This window comes from Perognathus longimembris, chromosome 7 (genome assembly GCF_023159225.1).
Source record: "Perognathus longimembris pacificus isolate PPM17 chromosome 7, ASM2315922v1, whole genome shotgun sequence".
NCBI lineage: Eukaryota > Metazoa > Chordata > Mammalia > Rodentia > Heteromyidae > Perognathus > Perognathus longimembris.
In genome coordinates, this window is record NC_063167.1 from 27749270 (window position 1) to 27769666 (window position 20397).

The following is a 20397-nucleotide window of genomic DNA, read 5'->3' on the forward strand; positions in this document are numbered from 1 at the left end:
AGCCGTATCAGTTGGTGAAGGATGTAATTTCTTTCAAGGCTTTTTATTATGGCCTGCTTATTCCATGTTGATTTTATCATTCATATTTATTCCCCATCCCCAGATGAAAATGGAACTAAAGCAGACCCAGGAGAAATTACTAGACAGCACAAAGATGTATTCTTCACTCACAGCAGAGTGGAAGCAATGTCAGCAGAAAATCAAGGAGCTGGAGCTGGACGGACTTAAGCAGGCTCAGAGCATTAAATCACAGAGCAATCTGCAGGAAAAGCTGGCTCAGGAGAAGCTGAAAGTTGCCGATGCCCAGGAAAGGGTAATTATCCTCATACTTAATACCCAGTATACACTCAGTACCACCACGGAAACCCTTTTCCTTAAGGATTTTAAGAACTAGATAATGGTGCAAACCTGGCAGAATTCTAATATTTTATTTTCCCTCCTATGTTTTTCTTTTTGTTTTATTTCACCAGCTTTTATAATTCCAGTAAATCTTATGCTTAAAACTTACATGACGGACTGGGAATGTGGCTTACTGGAAGAGTGCTTGCCTAGCATGTGTGAAGCCCTGGGTTCAATTCTTCATAAACAGAAAAAGCCAGAAGTGGTGCTGTGGCTCACGTGGTAGAGTGCTAGCCTTGAGCCTGGAGAGGCTCAGGGACAGTGCCCAGGTCCTGAGTTCAAGCCCCAAGACAGGCAAAACAAAAAAGAAGGAAAAAAAGCCTCTATCTATTTCTATTTTTCTTTCTCATTCTTCCTTTATTTCTCTGTTACCATGTCTTGCAAGAAACTCAAGGCATCATGCTTTTCCTTGGTTTGTTTGCTCACTGACAGCACTCTACTGCTTGAACCATACCCCTGGTTCAGTATTTTGCTGATTAATTGGAAATAGAACCTCATGAACTTTTCTTCCAGGCCTGTTCTGAATCTTCATCTTCCAGGGGTCAGCTTCCTGATAGCTAGGACTTCAGAAATGAACTACCCTCACCGGGGCCCAAACTAATTTCAAGAAGCTTCACACATGTGCAGAAAATATTTTGATCATACTCACTTTCACATTTTGGGGTTTTTGTTTGTTTGTTTGTTTGTTTTGTCAGTCCTGGGGCTTGAACTCAGGGCCTGGGCACTGTCCCTGGCTTCTTTTTGCTCAAGGCTAACACTCTACCACTTGAGCTACAGTGCCACTTCTGGCTTTTTCTGTTTATGTGGTGCTGAGAAATAGAACCCAGGGCTTCATGCATGCTAGGTAAGCACTCTACCACTAAGCCACATTCCCAGCTCCTTATTTTGTAATTCTTAGAGGGATTTTTGTTGTGAAATGAATGAACTATTTTCAAATATTACCCCTGCATTTTAGATTGTCTAACACCAGGTGGCAGTAGAACACAACTGCACATTTGTTTATCTTGTACTTATTTGTTTTATTTATTTCCTGAAGTTTGAATACTAAGGCTGGGTGCTGTCCTTTGCTCAAGGCTAGAAATTTACCAGTGGAGCCACAGTGCCACTTCCAAGGAGATAAGAGTCTCACAGACTTTCTTGCATGCACTGGCTTCAAACCACGATCCTCAGATCTCAGCCTCCTGAGTAGCTTTGTCTGAGCCAAATCTTAGATAAAACAATCATTACATGGAGCCATATACTATAAATCAAACATCAAAAACAAGATGACAATTTTGGTACACTGGATATTGTATATATGCTTATTTGAACTAGGGAAGGGAAAGAAAAATGAGGGAGGGTATAACAAATAAAACAAGAAATGTACTCACTACCTTATTATGTAACTGTACCCCCTCTGTACATCACCTTGTCAAAATTTAATTTAAAAAAAAAACAAGATAACAGAACTGGCATGGTGGCTCATGCCTATAATTCCAACAATTCGATCAGGAAGACTATGATTTGAGGCCACCTTTGACAAGTTAGTAAGATCCCATCTCAGCAAACTAGTTAGGTATGGTTGTTTACAACTGTCATTGCAGCCACATAGGAAGCATAAATTGGAAGATGGAAGTCCAGGACAGCCCAGGCAGACTTCATGGAAGAAATAACAGAAGCAAAAAAGAGCTGGGGGACCAAGTGGCAGAGCACCTGCCTAGCAAGAACCAGACCCTGATTTCAGCCCAAGTACCTCTGAAAAAATAAGATTACAATAATCTAAAGTAGACTCAAAGAATTAGTGTTGAATTAAAGCCATCACATAGAAGTCTAGGATTCTATTTATGAGGTTGAAGAATGGATTGCACTAAACTATGGAGATGAGATAGTATCTTTATGAGCTATGTTAGCTAGGATTTGCCCTAGAAAATCACACTTATTCTCCAGTTATTATAAGAGTGCTCGATTGGAATGTCCATCAGTAGAGGCCTGTCTTATCTTTACAGTAAAGTACAGTTGTACTTGCAACTATAGCAGAGACGACAATTCTCCATGCATAGATACATGGAAAATCATTAAGTGCATTGTTAAAAAAAAAAAAAAGCAAGGTGTATCCAGGCACAGGTAGCTTACACCTGAAACCCTAGCTACTCAAAAAGCTGAGATCTGAGGATCTTGATTCAAAGCCAGCCCAGGCAGGAAAGTCTGTGAGACTATTGCCTCAAGTTAACCATCAAAAAGCCAGAAGTAGAGCTGCGGTTCAAGTGGTAGAACACAAGCTTTGAGCAAACAAGCTCAGGTACAACACCCAGGCCTTGAATTCAAGTCTCAGAACCAACACACACACACACACACACGTACATAAATACATTTTAGTATATGACTATTTGTACAGAAGGAAAATAGAAGAAATGGGATAGTAATGAGAAAGATTCTTTTGATTATGTAACTTACTTTATATACACGTATTGAATTCTATAAATATATCGCATATGGCAAGTAAGTAATTTATGTTACAGTTACATCTTGTCACACTCCTTACTTAGGATCAGATTTGTATGTTAGCACTGCTGTCATTGATATCTACATTGCTGTTCCCCTCAGTTGAAGGAGAGAAAAAGAAAAGGTCACACTCTTCCTAACATCTGACTTGTAAACTTTTTCATTCAAGATTTTGGATTTGCAGCAGAAGTTAGAGCATGCCCAGCAAGCCTATCTCTCAGACACTTGTATTTTGAAGAAGAAGGAACTAGAGGAAAAGATGAAAGAAGCCATACAAAATGAAGCCATGTTGCAGCAGCAATATCAGGAAGAACAACAGAGGAGGTAAGAGGAGCAGAGAGCTGCATCTCCTGTGGTCTCACCAAGCTTGTGTTCCTTAGCTTGGAGGTAAGCTCACACTTACCACACTATTCTGATTGCTTATTTTTCTCTTCACCTCTAGCACCAGAGTATGAGATTCCTAAAGGCAGACAATATTTGTCTTTATTCTGGTAAATTTTCTTGAGTGACTAGATAGCCTATATCTGATATTCTGGGATTTGCCTTTTTGTGTGTGATAATACAAGGGTTTGAACTTGGGGCCTAATGCTTATTAGGTATGCATTTTATCCTCCCCCCAACCATTTTTGTTTTTAGTTTGCTTTTAGATAGGATCACAAGCTTTTTACCCAGGCCAGCTTCCAGCTACCAGGACTGCCCAGAAACTTACTTCCAGCTGTAGTTGAAAGCTCTACCATAAGACTTGACATTCAGTAGCCAAACATTCATTGGATGAATGGGTGTTTGAGTACGTGAATGAGTGGAGTGTGTGAATAAATAATGAAGTCACTTAGTGAGGTGCTGTGAGAAATGACTCGGCGGGACCACCATGCTTAGCAGCATATCAGGATCTCCTGACTCTGTAACAGTCAGAGAAAGCCACAAGAGCAAATGTACCAGGTGCTAAAATAAAAATGGTGAATGATGCCCAAGCTGCAAGCTTAAGGGAAAATACCCATTGGCCCCGGATTCAGAAAAGGTTGAGGAGACTTGCCACAAGGTAGGATAACTAAAACGAAATAATCCAAATAATCTCTGGAGGAAAGCAACCCCATTAGGGATGTCCATATATTAAGTTTAATAAAATATGAGCTTGCATTAACATTTCCAAACACTACAAGGAAACTGGCTAGCATGAATGAAAGTCAGCAGGAACCGTAAGCACCATATTTATTGTCCCAATTGTCTTAGCAACTGGAGTTATGAAGGATTGATTGGGAGACAACTGTGTGAAGCTTTTAAAGAAACAAAAAGTATGCTCATAAAATTGAAACAATGAAAAAGGCTATTTAACTTTTCTGAAACTTGATCTTTGTATCTCTAAAGTAGGAATACTTATTTTCTGAGAAATACATAGAACCAATTATGAAACTAAGTATAGAAGAAAGAAAATGCTTCCACTGAGAGGAGACTACACAGGACAGATTGTTTTATAACTTGGAAGAAAGTAGCCTTGGGTTATAGGGAGAAAAGGTAGATTATCAATACTCTACTTCTACTAGGCTTCATTGCTGAAATTCTCTATATGATAGTTGAAATAATTTCTGACATATTCACATGCTGCTCTCTTAATTTTGATAATTTTCAACTTCTTGATTTTATGTCAGGGCTGGGGGCACACTAAGGCCGGAACTCAGAGCCTACATGCTGCTCTGGAGCTTTTTGCTCAGGGCTAGTGCTCTACCACTTGAGCCACAGTTCTACTTCTGGCTTTTGGGGGGGTTTTAATTAGAGATAAGAGTCTTGCTAGAGCTGGGAATATGGCCTAGTGGCAAGAGTGCTTGACTCGTATACATGAAGCCCTGGGTTCAATTCCCCAGCACCACATATATAGAAAATGGCCAGAAGTGGTGCTGTGGCTCAAGTGGCAGAGTGCTAGCCTTGAGCAAAAAGAAGCCAGGGACAGTGTTCAGGCCCTGAGTCCAAGCCCCAGGACTGGCAACTGGCTTTCCTGCCCAGGCTGACTTAGTCTTTTTTTGTACAGAAAACTCAACTTTTTTAAAGTTTCAGCAGATTAATACTTTCCTTTCCATTTCAAGGCTTAGTGAGTATGGAGATTCAAGGTGAATCTCCTTCAGTACAGAGAGATTTTGTGGTCTGAAGCTCTCAGAAATTCTTCCCAGAAACTGGAATCCATTGTGACTCTGTGCAGGAGGAAACAGTGCTAATGACACTCTTTTGGCAATGGAAAAATTTCCTCACCAAATTCAGGCTTATTTCTGAGTGCCTTGTAGAAGTATTGATATGTGCATTAGTATCAGTTTTGATCGTAATTCACCAGCCTAATTGAGCCCTGAAGATCCAGAGCTTACCTCATAAAGTAATGAGAGAGAAGGTGGGACTCAGGATTGCAGCCCTGCTCAGCCCTATCCTGGCTGTTCTGTGCCACATCTTCCTCATCTCTGAAACAAGGAAAATTGCTTCTTCTCCCGGGTTGTTTGGGTGGTGAAAGAGAAATTGAAAAAGCTGCTATCACAAAGATGGTCTCTGTATCAGTTCCTTTATCTTACCTTATACCCTACTTTGATGAAACCCTCCTCCCCCCCAAAAAAAAATCCTCTGTGGCAGCCTAATAATTTTAGGTTTCATTTGCAAAGTGTAGAAATAACACAGTGTGATTTAATGTGATTCATTTTCTCAGGATCCTTCTGGATCAGAATGTGAATGAGCTACAAAAACAAGTAAAAACCCTACAGAACAAAGAGAACCAATTGGAATTGACCAGTTCTCAGCAACAAGCAACCCTCCTTAAACAACTAGAAGAGACAAAAAGAGAATATGAACAAGTAAGCATGTAAATAGATATGCTTGTCAGTTTTCCTATTTCTGTGGACCTGAATAATAACCAGTTATAACTGAAGGCTTCATTGCATCTAGTAGGCTGAGTAGGAGTTCTATCAAGAAACTAGAATCACGGGGCTGGGGATATAGCCTAGTGGCAAGAGTGCCTGCCTCGGATACACGAGGCCCTAGGTTCGATTCCCCAGCACCACATATACAGAAAACGGCCAGAAGCGGCGCTGTGGCTCAAGTGGCGGAGTGCTAGCCTTGAGCGGGAAGAAGCCAGGGACAGTGCTCAGGCCCTGAGTCCAAGGCCCAGGACTGGCCAAAAAAAAAAAAAAAAAAAACTAGAATCAGCAGGTGATAGTGGCTCACACCTGTAATCCTAGCTACTCAGGAGGCTGAAATCTGAGGATTACAGTTCAAAGCCAGCCTGGGCAGGAAAATCTGTAAGACTCTTACCTGAAATTAACCACTAGTAGTAGAGCTACAGCTTAAATTGGTAGAGCACTAGCCTTGGGTGAAAGAGCTCAGGGACAGCACCCAAACCCCGAGTTCAAGCCCCACAACCGACAAAAAAAATTAGAATCAAGAAGTTGGAGGCTTAGCTCAGGTGGTAGAACACCAGCCAATGAGTAAAAGTCCAAGTCCCGATATTAGACAAAAAGAAAAACAGAAATCAGAATCTACTTTACGTATATGAAATACAGTGAAAGTAAAATGGCTTATTTGTATTCCTTCCAGGTTCTTTGGCTGAGTTACAAATGAAATTGACACAAAACAGACAAACAGGAGAAAACCCCATTTGTATTATTATGTCAGGGCTGGGGGCATACTAGGGCTTGAACTCAGAGCCTACATGCTGTTCTGGAGCCTTTTGCTCAGGGCTAGTGCTCTACCACTTGAGCCACAGTTCTACTTCTGGCTTTTGGGGGGTTTTAATTAGAGATAAGAGTCTTGTTGGCTTTTCTGCCCAGGCTGACTTATTAGTCTTTTTTTGTACAGAAAACTCAACTTTTGAAGGTTTCAGCAGATTAATACTTTCCTTTCCATTTCAAGGCTTACTGAGAATGGAGATTCAAGGTGAATCTCCTTCAGTACAGAGAATGTTTCACAAAGTGTGACATTTAAGAGAGGTCATGTGGAGCTGGGAATCTGGCTTAGTGGTAGAGTGCTTGCCTAACATGCATGAAGCCCTGGGTTTGATTCTTTAGTACCACATATATAGAAAACGGCCAGAAGTGGCGCTGTGGCTCAAATGGCAGAGTGCTAGCCTTGAGCAAAAAGAAGCCAGGGACTGGCAAAAAAAAAAAAAAAAAAAAAAAAAAGAAGAAGAAGAAGAAGCAGCTCAGGAACAGTGCCCAAGCCCTGAGTTCAAGCCCACTACTGGCAAGAAAAAAAAAAAAAAAAAAACAGGGGAGCGTCATGTGACTGAAGTATGGGCAGCATCCTCAACTACAGAAAGGAATAGCACATTGGGACATAATGGGGACACATTATGGAAGACTACTATATCTTGTATGTGGATTAAAGTCTCTCCAGTGATTAAAAGTGTCTGGAGCAGCCCTCTTCCTAACACAGATACTGTACTGACCTAGATTTGCTGTCTAGATGTAAATTTCTTTTTACAAAAGGACAGCTTTTGATAGTAGCTACACCACTATCTGTGGTTTCTCAGAATAACTAGCTTGGACTGTGCCAAAGAAGTATATTTTGGGGAGGTATATTCTGATCTGAAGCCATATTTGGCGGTGATGTGCCTGACTTTCACACAAGCAGTAAGAGACTTAATACATGGGAAAAGATGCTTGGGAAACTATTTGTGGGGAGAGCAGGGGAAGATGAGAAGGTAGGAGAAGCTGAAGTTGACTTTTAATAAATCCAGAAGCTAGGAAGCTACAGGGAAACCACCTCCTATAGCACCCAAGTTGGGAATTCTTCTAGCTGCGAGGACTAGAGAATAAAGCCTCCAGCCTAGGAATATGGCTTAGTGGTAGAGTGCTTGCCCAGCATTCAACTCCTCAGTACCACATAAACAGAAAAAGCCAGAACTAGTACTGTGGCTCAAGTGGTAGAGTGCTAACCTTGAGCAAAAAGAAGCTCAGGGATAGTGCCCAGGTCCTGAGTTCAAGCCCCAGGACTGGCCAAAAAGAAAAAGAAGAAAAAAAAGAAGAAGAAGAAACCCTCCTTTTTCTTTCTATGGTAGTGCCACTCTTACTACTTCACTTCTGCCACTCAGGTGTATAGGGTTTACACACACACACACACACACACACACACACACACACTAAACTATTCTCCAGACATTTAACTCAATCTGGCACTGCTTTCTGGGAGATAGCAGCTGATCCCACAAGGTAAGGGCTCAGGCCTACAAGACTCCCCCATTTCCCATGCCAGTTGTCCATACAAGATTTCCCCTGTGTCTCTGACCATTGGTTCCAAGTCTGAGGCTCCTACAACCCCCCATCAACTCTGACCATTTGTTGGAATGGCTCATGAAACTCAGGTTACTGGGTTATTATAAAAGGATACAATGCAGAAGTGTGAGGGAAGGGACATGGCACTCCCGTGCCCTCTCTGGACAGACTACCCTTCCTCCACCCCTGAAGTACATGTTCAGCAACTCAGAACCTTCCCTTATGCAACTACAAGTGAAAAAAAAAAGAAAGAAAGAAAATGAATTGGTATAAAACACTCAAACCACAAATGGTAGAAAAAGTGAAAGACAAAGCTAGGAACAAAGAGCAAGGACAACTAGTAGAAAAAATACAGCAAATCTGGTAAATTCTAATCTAGCCATACCAGATATCCTTTAGATGGCAATGGTCTAAATGTACCAACTAAAACCAGTGCCAGAGTTGATCAGAAGACAAGATTGCTGACTCAGGATGTAGCTCAGTGACAGGGCAATTGTCTAGCATGCACATGGCCTAAGAAAACATGAAAAAGGAAAAGACTTACATACGACTGTACATATAATTGAAGAGCAAATGGATGAAGATATAACATGATAAAAGTAATCAAAATAAAGTGAGAGTTCTTAGGTTAATTTCAGAGAGCAAACTTCAGAATAAGGAAAATTATGATAGGTTGAGAAATATTATTTAATGATAAAAGGATCACTAGGCACCAGTGGCCTGTAATCCTAGCTACTTGGCAGCCAGGCATCTGGAAGGTCAAAGTTGGAGGCCAGTCCAAGAAGAAAAGTCCGTGAGACTCTGTGTCCAAAATAACTATCAAAATGCAGGGCTAGATGTGGAAGAGTGCCAGCCAAGAAAACTGAGCAAGTATGAGCACCAGGAATGATTTGTTAAAAAAAAAAAAAAAGTAATAAAAAAAAGCTCAATTCTTCAGGAAGATACAACCATCTTTAATTTGTTTGTGTTTGCAAACAGAGCCTGAAAATATGAAAGACAACTGGGCATGACATATGCTTGTAATCCTAACTACTCTGGAGACAGAGATCATGAGGTTAGAGGAAAAACATTGATCTTTATGATCAGCTCTGCTTCTATAAAATCTATCTTTTGCTTAAATAAGTCTCCTCTCTTTTCTTTTATAAAGCACTTGATACAAATCCAACATCCTTTCATGACAAAAAAAAACAAAAACCAACAAACTTGGACTAGAGGGAAACTTGCACATGATATGCCCTCAGGGAATTGCATCTCATAACAATTCCCCACCCATTCCTCCACCCATTAGAACGGCCAAATTCCACAACATTGACTTCATTTCATTCCAGCCAGGATGTGAACCTAAAGTGTCTGTCCCTGCTGCGGGTAAGGGAAAATGAGGCACTCACTTTGGAAGACAGTTCAGTGGACTTTGTACACACCTACACATACTCTTACTACACAACCCAATCATCATGGATTTTTAACCAAAGGAGTTGAAAACTTACACCTACACAAAACCCTGCACATGGATGTTTACAGCATCTTTATTCATAATTACCCAAACTGGAAACAACCAAAATACCTTACTTTGGGCATCATTAAACTTGGATCCTTGAAGATTGTTTAAGAGATGGTTAAAGGAGCAAATGCATATGTGGATTCAAGGAGCACCACTAAGCACTTGGCCTTTTCCATCATCAATATCCTTCACTCCTCAGGTCCAAAGCCAGTGAGGAGAGGGCCATATTGTCGGTTCTAACTGTACAAAGAATCCTAGGGAAATAATAGAGGAGATCTTTGCAAAAAACAAACAAACAAACAAAAACAGGTCTACTGTAAAATTTATGCAAAACCACTGAATTGTTCAAGACCATATTTCACTTATTTTTACTCTGAATTGCGAATTTCAATGGTATTGGGGGGGGGGCAAGGTGTTAATGATGACTCAGAACCACTATACATTTATCCCTGTCAAAGTCCATATTATTCTCCTCCTCCAATATCCCAACATATTGATAAAAGCATATAGATTAGCCTTGCACTGGTTGCTGATGCCTAAAATCCTAACTACCCAGGAGGCTAGATTCTGAGGATCATGATTCCAAGCTAGGCTAAGCAGGGTAAGAGTCCATGAGACTCTTATCTCCAATTAACCAGCAAAAAGCCTAAAGTGGAGCTGGAGCTCAAGTAGTAGAACACAAACTTTGAGGGGGGGAAAAAAAAAACCTCAGGGTGTGCCCAGACCCTGAGTTTAAGCCTTAGTACTGGTATGTGCATGCGCACATACACACACACACACACACACACAAAATCTATAGATCTCTTGTGGGAAGTATAAAGGAGAATTTCATATGTTGCCTGGCATTCGCACCATTCAAAGGGCTCTGGGTCTATGAACTGCTTCAGGTTTAGGGACAGATCAAGAAAAGGCCATTATTCTCTACCCATATCACTAAAGATAAGTTTCTGTTCACCAGAACCAAGATTTGTTTGTTCATACATTCATTCATTTTAAAATATAACTTAATCCAAGCTTGATGGTACACCTGTATAATCCTAGTACTTAGGAAGGTGATCACAAGGATCGCGAGTTACAGGCAAGCACAATCTACATAGCGAGACCTTGTCTCAAAAAACAAAAACAATATACAACTCAGAATCTATTGGCTGCCCATCTATCATTGTGGCTAGTTAACCACAACCAGATTGCCATTATCAAACTATTTGATTATATTCCTGACCCTATTCATTGTTAGCAGTAATAATAATGCCCACTTCTTATCTAAGATTTGAGTACTGCCACTAGACCTCTGACATTCTGTAATGCATCAGCTCTATTAAAATCAGGGAGCCATGCCAGAGTTGGCACCTAAGCCCTCCTTCTCAGCATGTTAGCACTAAGAACATCTTAAGGAATCTAGTGCTCCCTTACCAGTGTAAAATGGTGATAAAGTGGCCACTGTGATCTTCTGGAACCCCTCAGTTATGAGGTGAGTCAACAAGTCACCCATGACAAATCCATTTCAAATTTCCTGTCTGCTTAAGACTTCAACTTTCTTCTTCTCCCTTATGTCAAAAAAGGCATGCAGCATCTTTTTTTTTTTTTTTTTTTTTTTTTTTTTTTTTTGGCCAGTCCTGGGCCTTGGACTCAGGGCCTGAGCACTGTCCCTGACTTCTTCCCGCTCAAGGCTAGCACTCTGCCACTTGAGCCACAGCGCCGCTTCTGGCCGTTTTCTGTATATGTGGTGCTGGGGAATCGAACCTAGGGCCTCGTGTATCCGAGGCAGGCACTCTTGCCACTAGGCTATATCCCCAGCCCCGGCATGCAGCATCTTAATGCCATTTAATACAGTTGGCTATTAAGTCCCAAGTTTCAGTCAAGCAACCAAGCAGACTATTAAAGTCACCCTTGAAGGTACAGGTTCACACATTAAATCTTGACTATATAGTAAGCACACTGATATCAATAAGCTTGACCTATAACGTCATGCCTTCTCCCCAACTTCAGCTTCCAATAAATAAATTCCTACACATATTCCTTGGAGGGCTGGGAATATGGCCTAGTGGCAAGAGTGTTTGCCTCACATATTCCTTGGGATTCTGCCAATTAAAGTTGGCAAAATTCTGCACTTGTTTTAATATGGCAGTCCCTTTAGGCTTTATTCTCAATCCCCTTCGGCCTACCTATGCTGGGTTGGACTCTCTTTAGGACTGAAGGCATAAGAAGGGGTGCTGATGGAAAAGTGCTGGAGAGGACAGCGGGCATCTTCTTGCAAGGTGGCTGCCTCCAGGGAAATCCATACAGATCTTGCTTGTTTTTTAAATTTCTGTCGACAACAGAGGAAGGAAATTGGTCCTGTCAGAATACTTCAGTCCAAATTCAGTTTGCTGTGCATTTCCAAAGCCCTATTTTTCACACAATAGACCTGGAAAGACCATAAAATCAATCTGTGCTGTAAATCTTAAAAAAAAAATTTTGATGAAATCTGGAACTTTTGTTATATTGTCTGTCTGACTACAAGGAAAGTGATTTTAAGGCACTCATAGAAGCTCCCTGGTTCTCTGACTATGTCTTATTCCAGTAATTAAATCCCCAAGTTGGATATGTTCTCCTTTTAAGTAAATTATCATGATCATCAGTGGCTAGCTCTCTCCACAATTCCTGTGGTCCTCCATTCCATTATAACATTTTTAGTTTTGTTAGTTCTCATTACTGTGACAAAAAACTTCAGGAAAGACTTATTTTGGCTCCTAGTTTCAGCCATTTCAGTCCATGGTCAGCTGGCTCCATTGCTTTTGCATTCAATGTGGGGCAGAGCAGCATGGCAGAGAGCAAATGATGGGACAAAGTCACTCATCTCACAGCAGCTAGGAGGGGGAAAGAGAGAAGGGGTCAGTCACACAGTCTTTCCAGCACAAGCTCCTAGTGATCTGCTTGCTCCAACTAGGCCCCACCCCCCAAATTCTGTCATACATCCATCAAGGGGTTAATCCATGGATTAAGTCAGAACCTTCAGACTCAGTCACTCCCTAAAAGGCTGCAAGCTGCAATCAAGCCTTGTGAACACATACGCCTTTCCTTTCAGACAATGTCACTCTTTGCCTCCATCTCTCTCAGTTCTCCTCTCCCATCCTCACCCATAAGCTGTATCGTTCATAGTGTTTAGTGAGTACTACTGCTGCATTAGTTCACCCTTTGACCCTCCATTTCTGTGCCCCCTTACCCTCCCAAAGACAGATAAACACACACATCTTTTGGAAGACCCTTCATATCAAAACCAAAACATTAGTATTAGTTGTACAGTATCCCAAAGTACTTCACTTCAGGGTAACTAGAAGTTGATAATATGTTTGTTATGTTTTTTTTTGTTGTTTTGCCACTCCTGGGGCTTGAACTCAGGACCTGAGCACTGTCCCTGGCTTCTTTTTGCTCAAGGCTAGCACTCTACCACTTGAGCCACAGCACCACTTCCAGCTTTTTCTATATATGTGGTGCTGAGGAATCAAACCCAGGGCTTCGTGTATATGAGGTGAGCACTTTACCACTAGGCCATATTCCCAGCCCCTAGAAGTTGGTAATTTAATAAACTCTTTTGCCATGGATTACTAAGGAGTAGGAATAAAACCAAATTACAAGTTGAGCATCCCTAATCCAAACCCAAATCTGAAGATTTTGGAACTAGGCATGATGGTACAGGTCTGTAAATCCTCTGCTATTCAGGAGGTTTAGGCAGCAGGATTGCTTGAGCCTGTTCCCATCTCAGAAAAAGAAAAAATCTGAAACTTTCTGAGTACTGACATGACACCACATGGAACATTCTACACCTAACCTTGTATAATGGGTCAGAATTCAGATGCACTGAAAATATTATATAAAATTACTTTCAGGCCATGTAAATATGATGTATATGAGGCACAAATGAATTTGAGTTTGGACATGGGTCTCGTTCCCTGGATTCCTCCTCCTAAGTACAAAAAGCCCCAAATTTGAAATAAATATTAAGTCTGAAATATTTCTGGTCTCAAGCATTTTGGATAAGCGAGAGATTTGACCTCAACTTTCAAATCTAACCATTAGGTCCTAATTGTGAATTTCTAGTCACTACAGTCACTTCTAGAACCAAATACTTTATCAGACAAGGATAGAACAAGAGAAAATCTTTTATTTTAGATGCTTGTGGACAAACAACCTGCCTCTTTTTTCCTCTACTCTGACACTACTGCTCAGACATCTGTGACCTCAGATGTGTGTAAATTCATCTGCATTAGCAAGCAAGCAATGCAGCCCAGGCTGGCTTCGAACCAAAATCCTTAGGTCTCAGCCTTGTGAGTAGCTAGGATTTCAGACGTGAGCCACCAGCACCTGGCTTGCCCTGTTTTTTTCTTTTTTCCTTTTTTTTTTTTTTTTTGTTTTGTTTTGCTGTTTTGTTTTTGCTTTTTGCCAGTTCTGGGGCTTGAACTCAGGGCCTGGGCGCTGTCCCTGAGCTTCTTTTGCTCAAGGCTAGAACACTACCACTTGAGCCACAGCGCCACTTTCAACTTTTTCTGTTTATATGATGCTGAGGAATCGAACCCAGGACTTCATGCATGGTAGGCAAGCACTCTACCACTAAGCCACATCCCCAGCCCTTGCCCCATTTTTATATGGAGACCTCATCACTTAGGCATGATTGCTGACGGGCAGTGGGGAGACACAGCAAGTTCAGGGTCTTCATGGCCTCTCTGTGCAGCATTCTACCCTCTAAGGTACATGGCAGGACCCCCTCAGGAATGAGGCCATATTCCCAGCCTCTTATTGCTTCCTTTTAGGAGAGGCTCTCACTTCTCCTTCAGCCATGTGTCTGAACTACTTTAGACCTCCTTTGGTCTCTAGAATCAAGGCACCTGCCATCATGTCTAGCTTCCCTCCATGGAGGCAGAGTCTTACAGACTTTTCTGCCAAGAAGCAGATTCTTTCCATTTAAACCTCCCATGTAGCTTTGCATGATATACACATGCCACTGTGCCCATATGTGAGTTAGCAAAGGGGATCAACTGAGCTTTTCTATCCAGAATGACCTCCTCAGCCTTTCCACTGGGTCACAGGGCCCAGCTCAGAGAAATTTCTTTCTTTAAAAAATAATTAAGGGACTGGGAATGTGGCCTAGTGGCAAGAGTGCTTGCCTCGTATACATAAAGCCCTGGGTTCGATTCCTCAGCACCACATATATAGAAAAGGCCAGAAGTAGAACTGTGGCTCAAGTGGTAGAGTGCTAGCCTTGAGCAAAAAGAAGCCAGGGACAGTGCTCAGGCCCTGAATCCAAGCCCCAGGACTGGCAAAAAAATAATAATTAACTAGCTAATTAATTTGCTATTACTGAGGCTTGAATCAGGACCTTGAGTTCTCTTGAGACTGTTTTTACCCAATACCTACCTCTTAAGCCATACATTCAGCCTGGCTTTTTGCTTGTTAATTGGAGATGACGTTTCAAGGACATGTCCCCTGGGCCTGCGTCAAGCAGTGATCCTCTTATCTGAACTTCCCAAGTAGGTGAGAGTCAAGGCACCGGCTACCAGTGCGTGGCCATAGAATTTCTTTATGAGCCAGGTGTTGGTGATTCATGACTGTAATCCTAGCTACTCAGTGGGCTGAGCAAATAAGGATTATGGTTCAGAGCTAGGGCAGGCAGGAAAGTCCATGAGACTCTTACCTCCAATTTCTCACCAAAACGCTGGATATGGAGCTGTGACTCAAGTAGTAGAGCACCAGCCTTGAGCAAAAAAGCTGGAAGATAGTACCCAAGCCCAGAGTTCAAGTGACTTGATAAGCATACACACACAAAAATTGGCTAAAAGCAGGATAAAATTAGAGTTTCTATAGCCACTTGAGGGAGTTAAAAAAAAAAACAACTAGAAACTGTTTGAAAGCCAAACATTACATGTCATAATATCACAACACTTCAATCAGAAAGAGTTTTAACATAGGAAGTCACAGCAGGCAGCGGCTGGCTTCCAGGAACTCAACAAGTGCTGCTGTGACCAACAGCTGGAACAACTGTAAGCATTTTTCAATTGGCAGACAGACTCAGCCAACTCACTTGCCTTCAATATCATACCTTTTACCAGTGCAGTGTCTTCTCATTTTAAAAATCTGTATTTTTCAGACTATCAAGAGCAACCTGTTGCTGTCGGAGAGGCTGACTGAGTCACGGCAGGAGAAAGAAGCCCTCTGGGAAGCACTGGGACGATTTTTTGAGCAGCTTGGTGAGCATGTAAGGTAAAGTGACACCACTTCCTCTTGGAATAAAGGTCTGTTCCTGACTGACCCAGCCCCAGGTGAAGCAGTGGGATGTTCACTGAAGCAACATTTCTAGAAATTCTATCCACAAGGCTTTTCCTAAGCAGATGCAGGGCCCAGTTTCTTCCCAAGAGGGAGGGAGAAGGAACTTAAGCTTGTGTTGCACTCTGCTCCTGTGAAACTTGTTTTTCTCCAAACATACCCTTCTCACAGCCTTCAGCCTTTATCTCCCTCACATACTATCCTCATCTTGGACCACTCTCTCTCTTCATTTCAATTCATAATTCTTAGACTAAGAATTCCTCCTTAAAAAACCCTCTCTCAGGCAAGGCACTGTCTCAGGCCTGTAATCCTAGCTACTCAGGAGACTGAGCTCTGAGGATCAGTGTTCAGAGCCAGCCAGAGAGCAAGAAAGTCTGTGAGACTCTTATCTCCAATTAACTACCAGAAAACGGGAAGTGGCACTGTGGCTTAAGTGGTAGAGCGCTAGCCTTGCACCGAAGAGCTCAGGGACAGCACCCAGGCCCAGATTTCAAGCCCCATGACCAACCAAAAATATAAATAAAAGTCCCCTCTCTGTGTCTCTGTCTCTGTCTTTCTCTCTGTCTCTATTTCTCTTTCTTGCTCTTTTACTCACACACAAAAACACACAGACACACACACAGACACACACACACCCCACCCCCACCGCACCCCCACACCTGGACCCAGCAAGATGCTCATTCTTCAAATCCAAGTATCAGCAACAAAAATAAAAACAAAAATGTGATCAATCTTATAGCTTTTAGTTATTCATTCATTACCACAACCTATTTTATAACATTTTGTCTCCTCAAAGAGAAACCTTCTTTCTCATTTCCTTTACCTTGTACTCTCTTGATGGCTAATTTAGGCATCTTTTTGTTTACTTTTATTTTTTTGCCAGTCCTGAGGCTTGAACTCAGCGCCTGAGCACTGTCCCTGGCTTCTTTTTCTAATTTTGTTTATTTTTATTTTTTTTTGCCTTGTTAGGCATCTTTTTTTTTTTTTTTGGCCAATCCTGGGGCTTGGACTCAGGGCCTGCGCACTGTCCCTGGCTTCTTCTTGCTCAAGGCTAGCACTCTGCCACTTGAGCCACAGCGCTACTTCTGGCCATTTTCTGTATATATGGTGCTGGGGAATTGAACCCAGGGCCTCATGTATATGAGGCAAGCACTCTTGCCACTAGGCCATATCCCCAGCCCCTAGGCATCTTTTTATGTGTTTGTGTTTAATAACAGATTGGTGTCAGAATCAGACCAAAAGTTCTGAGCCTACGGAGTTACTATATAGAATTGGCATTGAAAGTCCATACTCAATGCAAGGCCAGGTATGTAGGAATGAGATAAGACTTAAGGTACATTGAAGATATACCCAGGGTTATATCACTGTTCAAAAGTGTCCCTATGAGGAAATCAAAGAAGACACAAGGAGATGGAAAGACCTCCCATGCTCATGGGTAGGCAGAATCAATATAGTGAAAATGGCATTATTGCCCAAATTGTTATACAAATTCAATGCAATCCCTATCAAAATCCCAGTTACATTCTTCACTGAAATAGAGAAACCAATCCATAAATTCATATGGAACAGCAAAAGACCTAGAATAGCCAAAGCAATTCTAGGCAAAAAAAAAAGCAGTGCAGGAGGTATCACAATACCAGACTTCAAGCTCTACTATAGGGCCATCATAACAAAAACAGCCTGGTATTGGTATAAAAAGAGACCGAAGACCAATAGATTAGAATTGAAGATCCAGAAATAAAACCACACTCTTACAGTCAGCTGATATTCAACAAAGGAGCTAAAGACATACAATGGAATAAACATAGCCTCTTCAACTACTGTTGCTGGGAGAACTGGGCAGCCATATGCAGAAAACTCAAAGTAGACCCAAGCCTATCACCATGCACCAAGATCAACTCAAAATGGATCAAGGACCTCAATATAAGACCGGAATCCTTGAAACTACTGACGGACAGAGTAGGAAAGACGCTAGAACTTATAGGCACAGGAAGGAACTTCCTGAATATAGTCCCAGGGGCACAACAAATAGGGGAGAGACTCTACAAATGGGACTACTACAAATTAAAAAGTTTCTGCACAGCTAAGGACATAGCCACCAAAATAGAAAGACAGCCAACCATATGGGAAAGGATCTTTACCATCACAGCAACAAAGGCCTAATATCTGTCATCTACAGAGAACTCAAAAAACTAAGCCCCTCCAAGCCCAATAAATCAATTAGGAAATGGGCAAGGAGCTAAAGAGAGACTTCACAAGAGAAGAGATAAAAATGGCAAAGAAACATATGAAGAAATGTTCAACATCCCTGGTAATAAAGGAAATGCAAATAAAAACAACTCTGAGAGGGGCTGGGAATATGGCCTAGTGGCAAGAGTGCTTGCCTCCTACACATGAAGCTCTTGGTTCGATTCCCCAGCACCACATATATGGAAAACGGCCAGAAGGGGCACTGTGGCTCAGGTGGCAGAGTGCTAGCCTTGAGCAAGAAGAAGCCAGGGATGGTGCTCAGGCCCTGAGTCCAAGGCCCAGGACTGGCCAAAAACAAACAAACAAACAAAACAACCCTGAAATACCACCTCACTCCAACTCAGGCAACAACAAATGCTGGAGGGGGTGCGGGGAAAGAGGAACCCTTCTCCATTGTTGGTGGGAGTGCAAATTAGTACAACCACTTTGGAGAACAGTATGGAGGTTTCTCAAAAAGCTCAATATAGACCTACCCTATGACCCAGCCATACCACTCCTAGGCATCTATCCTGAACAGCAGGTCCCAAGATATCAAAAAGACATTTGTACTTCCATGTTTATCGCTGCACAATAAACAAGAGCCAAAATATGGAAACAACCCAGATGCCCCTCCACAGATGAATGGATCCAAAAAATATGGTACCTATACACAATGGAATACTACATAGCGATTAGGAATGGTGAAATATTGTTATTCGCAGGGAAATGGTCAGAACTTGAACAAATAATGTTGAGCGAGACAAGCCGAGAACACAGAAAACAAAGGGGCATGATCTCCCTGATATATGACTGTTAAGATGGGGTGACGGGGAGACAGTAGAGACCAGGTCAGTGAAACCAAAAACTGCTTATCAAATGGTATTTCCCACAGGATTGGGTCAACGACCCAACATTATGTAACTAAAACCAAACAACTACTCAACATATAAAGGTCAAAAATTGACCTCCCAGTGGAATACAATAGCTCAAAAGCTATGTAGGTACGTTCATATAAGACTACTGTTGACATATTGTCTGATGTCAACATTACATTTAAAGCCCTAGGCGAATTTTCTTGGGCGTAGGCCACGTGGCTACTGTATATGTTCTTGGTACATTGTGTATTGTATATATGTCTACCTGACCTAGGGAAGGGAAAGAAAAACAGGGTGTAAGATATCACAAGAAATGTACACACTGGGAGGCTGGGGATATGGCCTAGTGGCAAGAGTGCTTGCCTCGTATACATGAGGCCTGGGTTCGATTCCCCAGCACCACATATACAGAAAATGGCCAGAAGTGGCGCTGTGGCTCAAGTGGCAGAGTGCTAGCCTTGAGCAAGAAGAAGCCAGGGACAGTGCTCAGGCCCTGAGTCCAAGGCCCAGGACTGGCCAAAAAGAAAAAGAAAAAGGAAAAAAAAGAAATGTACACACTGCCCTACTATGTAACTGTACCCTTTTTGCACAACACCTTGTCAAAAAAATTGTGCTTAATTAATAAATAAATTACAAAAAAAAAGAATAAAACATGGCTGCAGTCTTCAGTTACAATCTGAGGCTGCAGACCTCCCGTACCCCATCCCCCACCAAAAAAAAAGTGTTCCTATGAAGTAGCAAAGTTTAGATTATGGACCTCTAACCAGTGGAGCAGAATTCAGGATTTAGATATTGGGTACCAGAAGTCAAAGAGTGTCCTAAATTGAACTCAGGTGTTAAAAGTGTACCACTACCATCAGTTGAAACCGGGCCATCCACTAATTTGACTCCATGGGGAAGATGCTGTTGCTATGTAGTAGTAGTGCTATTGCTTGCTTCACCTCCCACATACAGCCAGGAAGATGTGAAGCAGGACAGGTACCCACATCCTGTACCAGGCCCATCATGTTAGTAAGAGAGCCCAAGAGAGGTGTATATGAAGGAGACACAATTGATTTTAACTATGCTCAGGCCTGAGTATAACTCAGATTTACTTTTGTAGAAACAACAATGAGAAACAAAACCACCACAGAGCCAGGCTTCGAAAGGTGAAGGATCATTATACGCATGAAGTAGAAATACGGAATAAGAAAATTAAACAACTTGAAGATGAAACTGGAAAACTGCAGCAAAAGATTGAAATGGTGAGGAAAAAAAATAATGAAAGGGCATTGCTGGGGGCTGGTGGAAAAAGACCACTCGTTATCTGTCACTCTACATAGCCCTTGTTTCCATTTCTGTCATTTAGTGGGAGGAATTCATAAGCCCACCA

General features: G+C 41.8%; 1 protein-coding gene across 1 annotated transcript in view; it reads left to right on the forward strand.

Moving 5' to 3' along the window:
* The window catches only part of Ccdc30 (coiled-coil domain containing 30), a 96823-nt gene that overhangs the window by 62488 nt on the left and 13938 nt on the right, over window positions 1-20397 (forward strand). Inside the window, 5 exon segments of the mRNA XM_048351047.1 lie at window positions 104-313; window positions 3050-3204; window positions 5561-5705; window positions 15746-15858; window positions 20128-20269. Of these exon segments, the coding sequence (XP_048207004.1) occupies window positions 104-313; window positions 3050-3204; window positions 5561-5705; window positions 15746-15858; window positions 20128-20269 (765 nt within the window).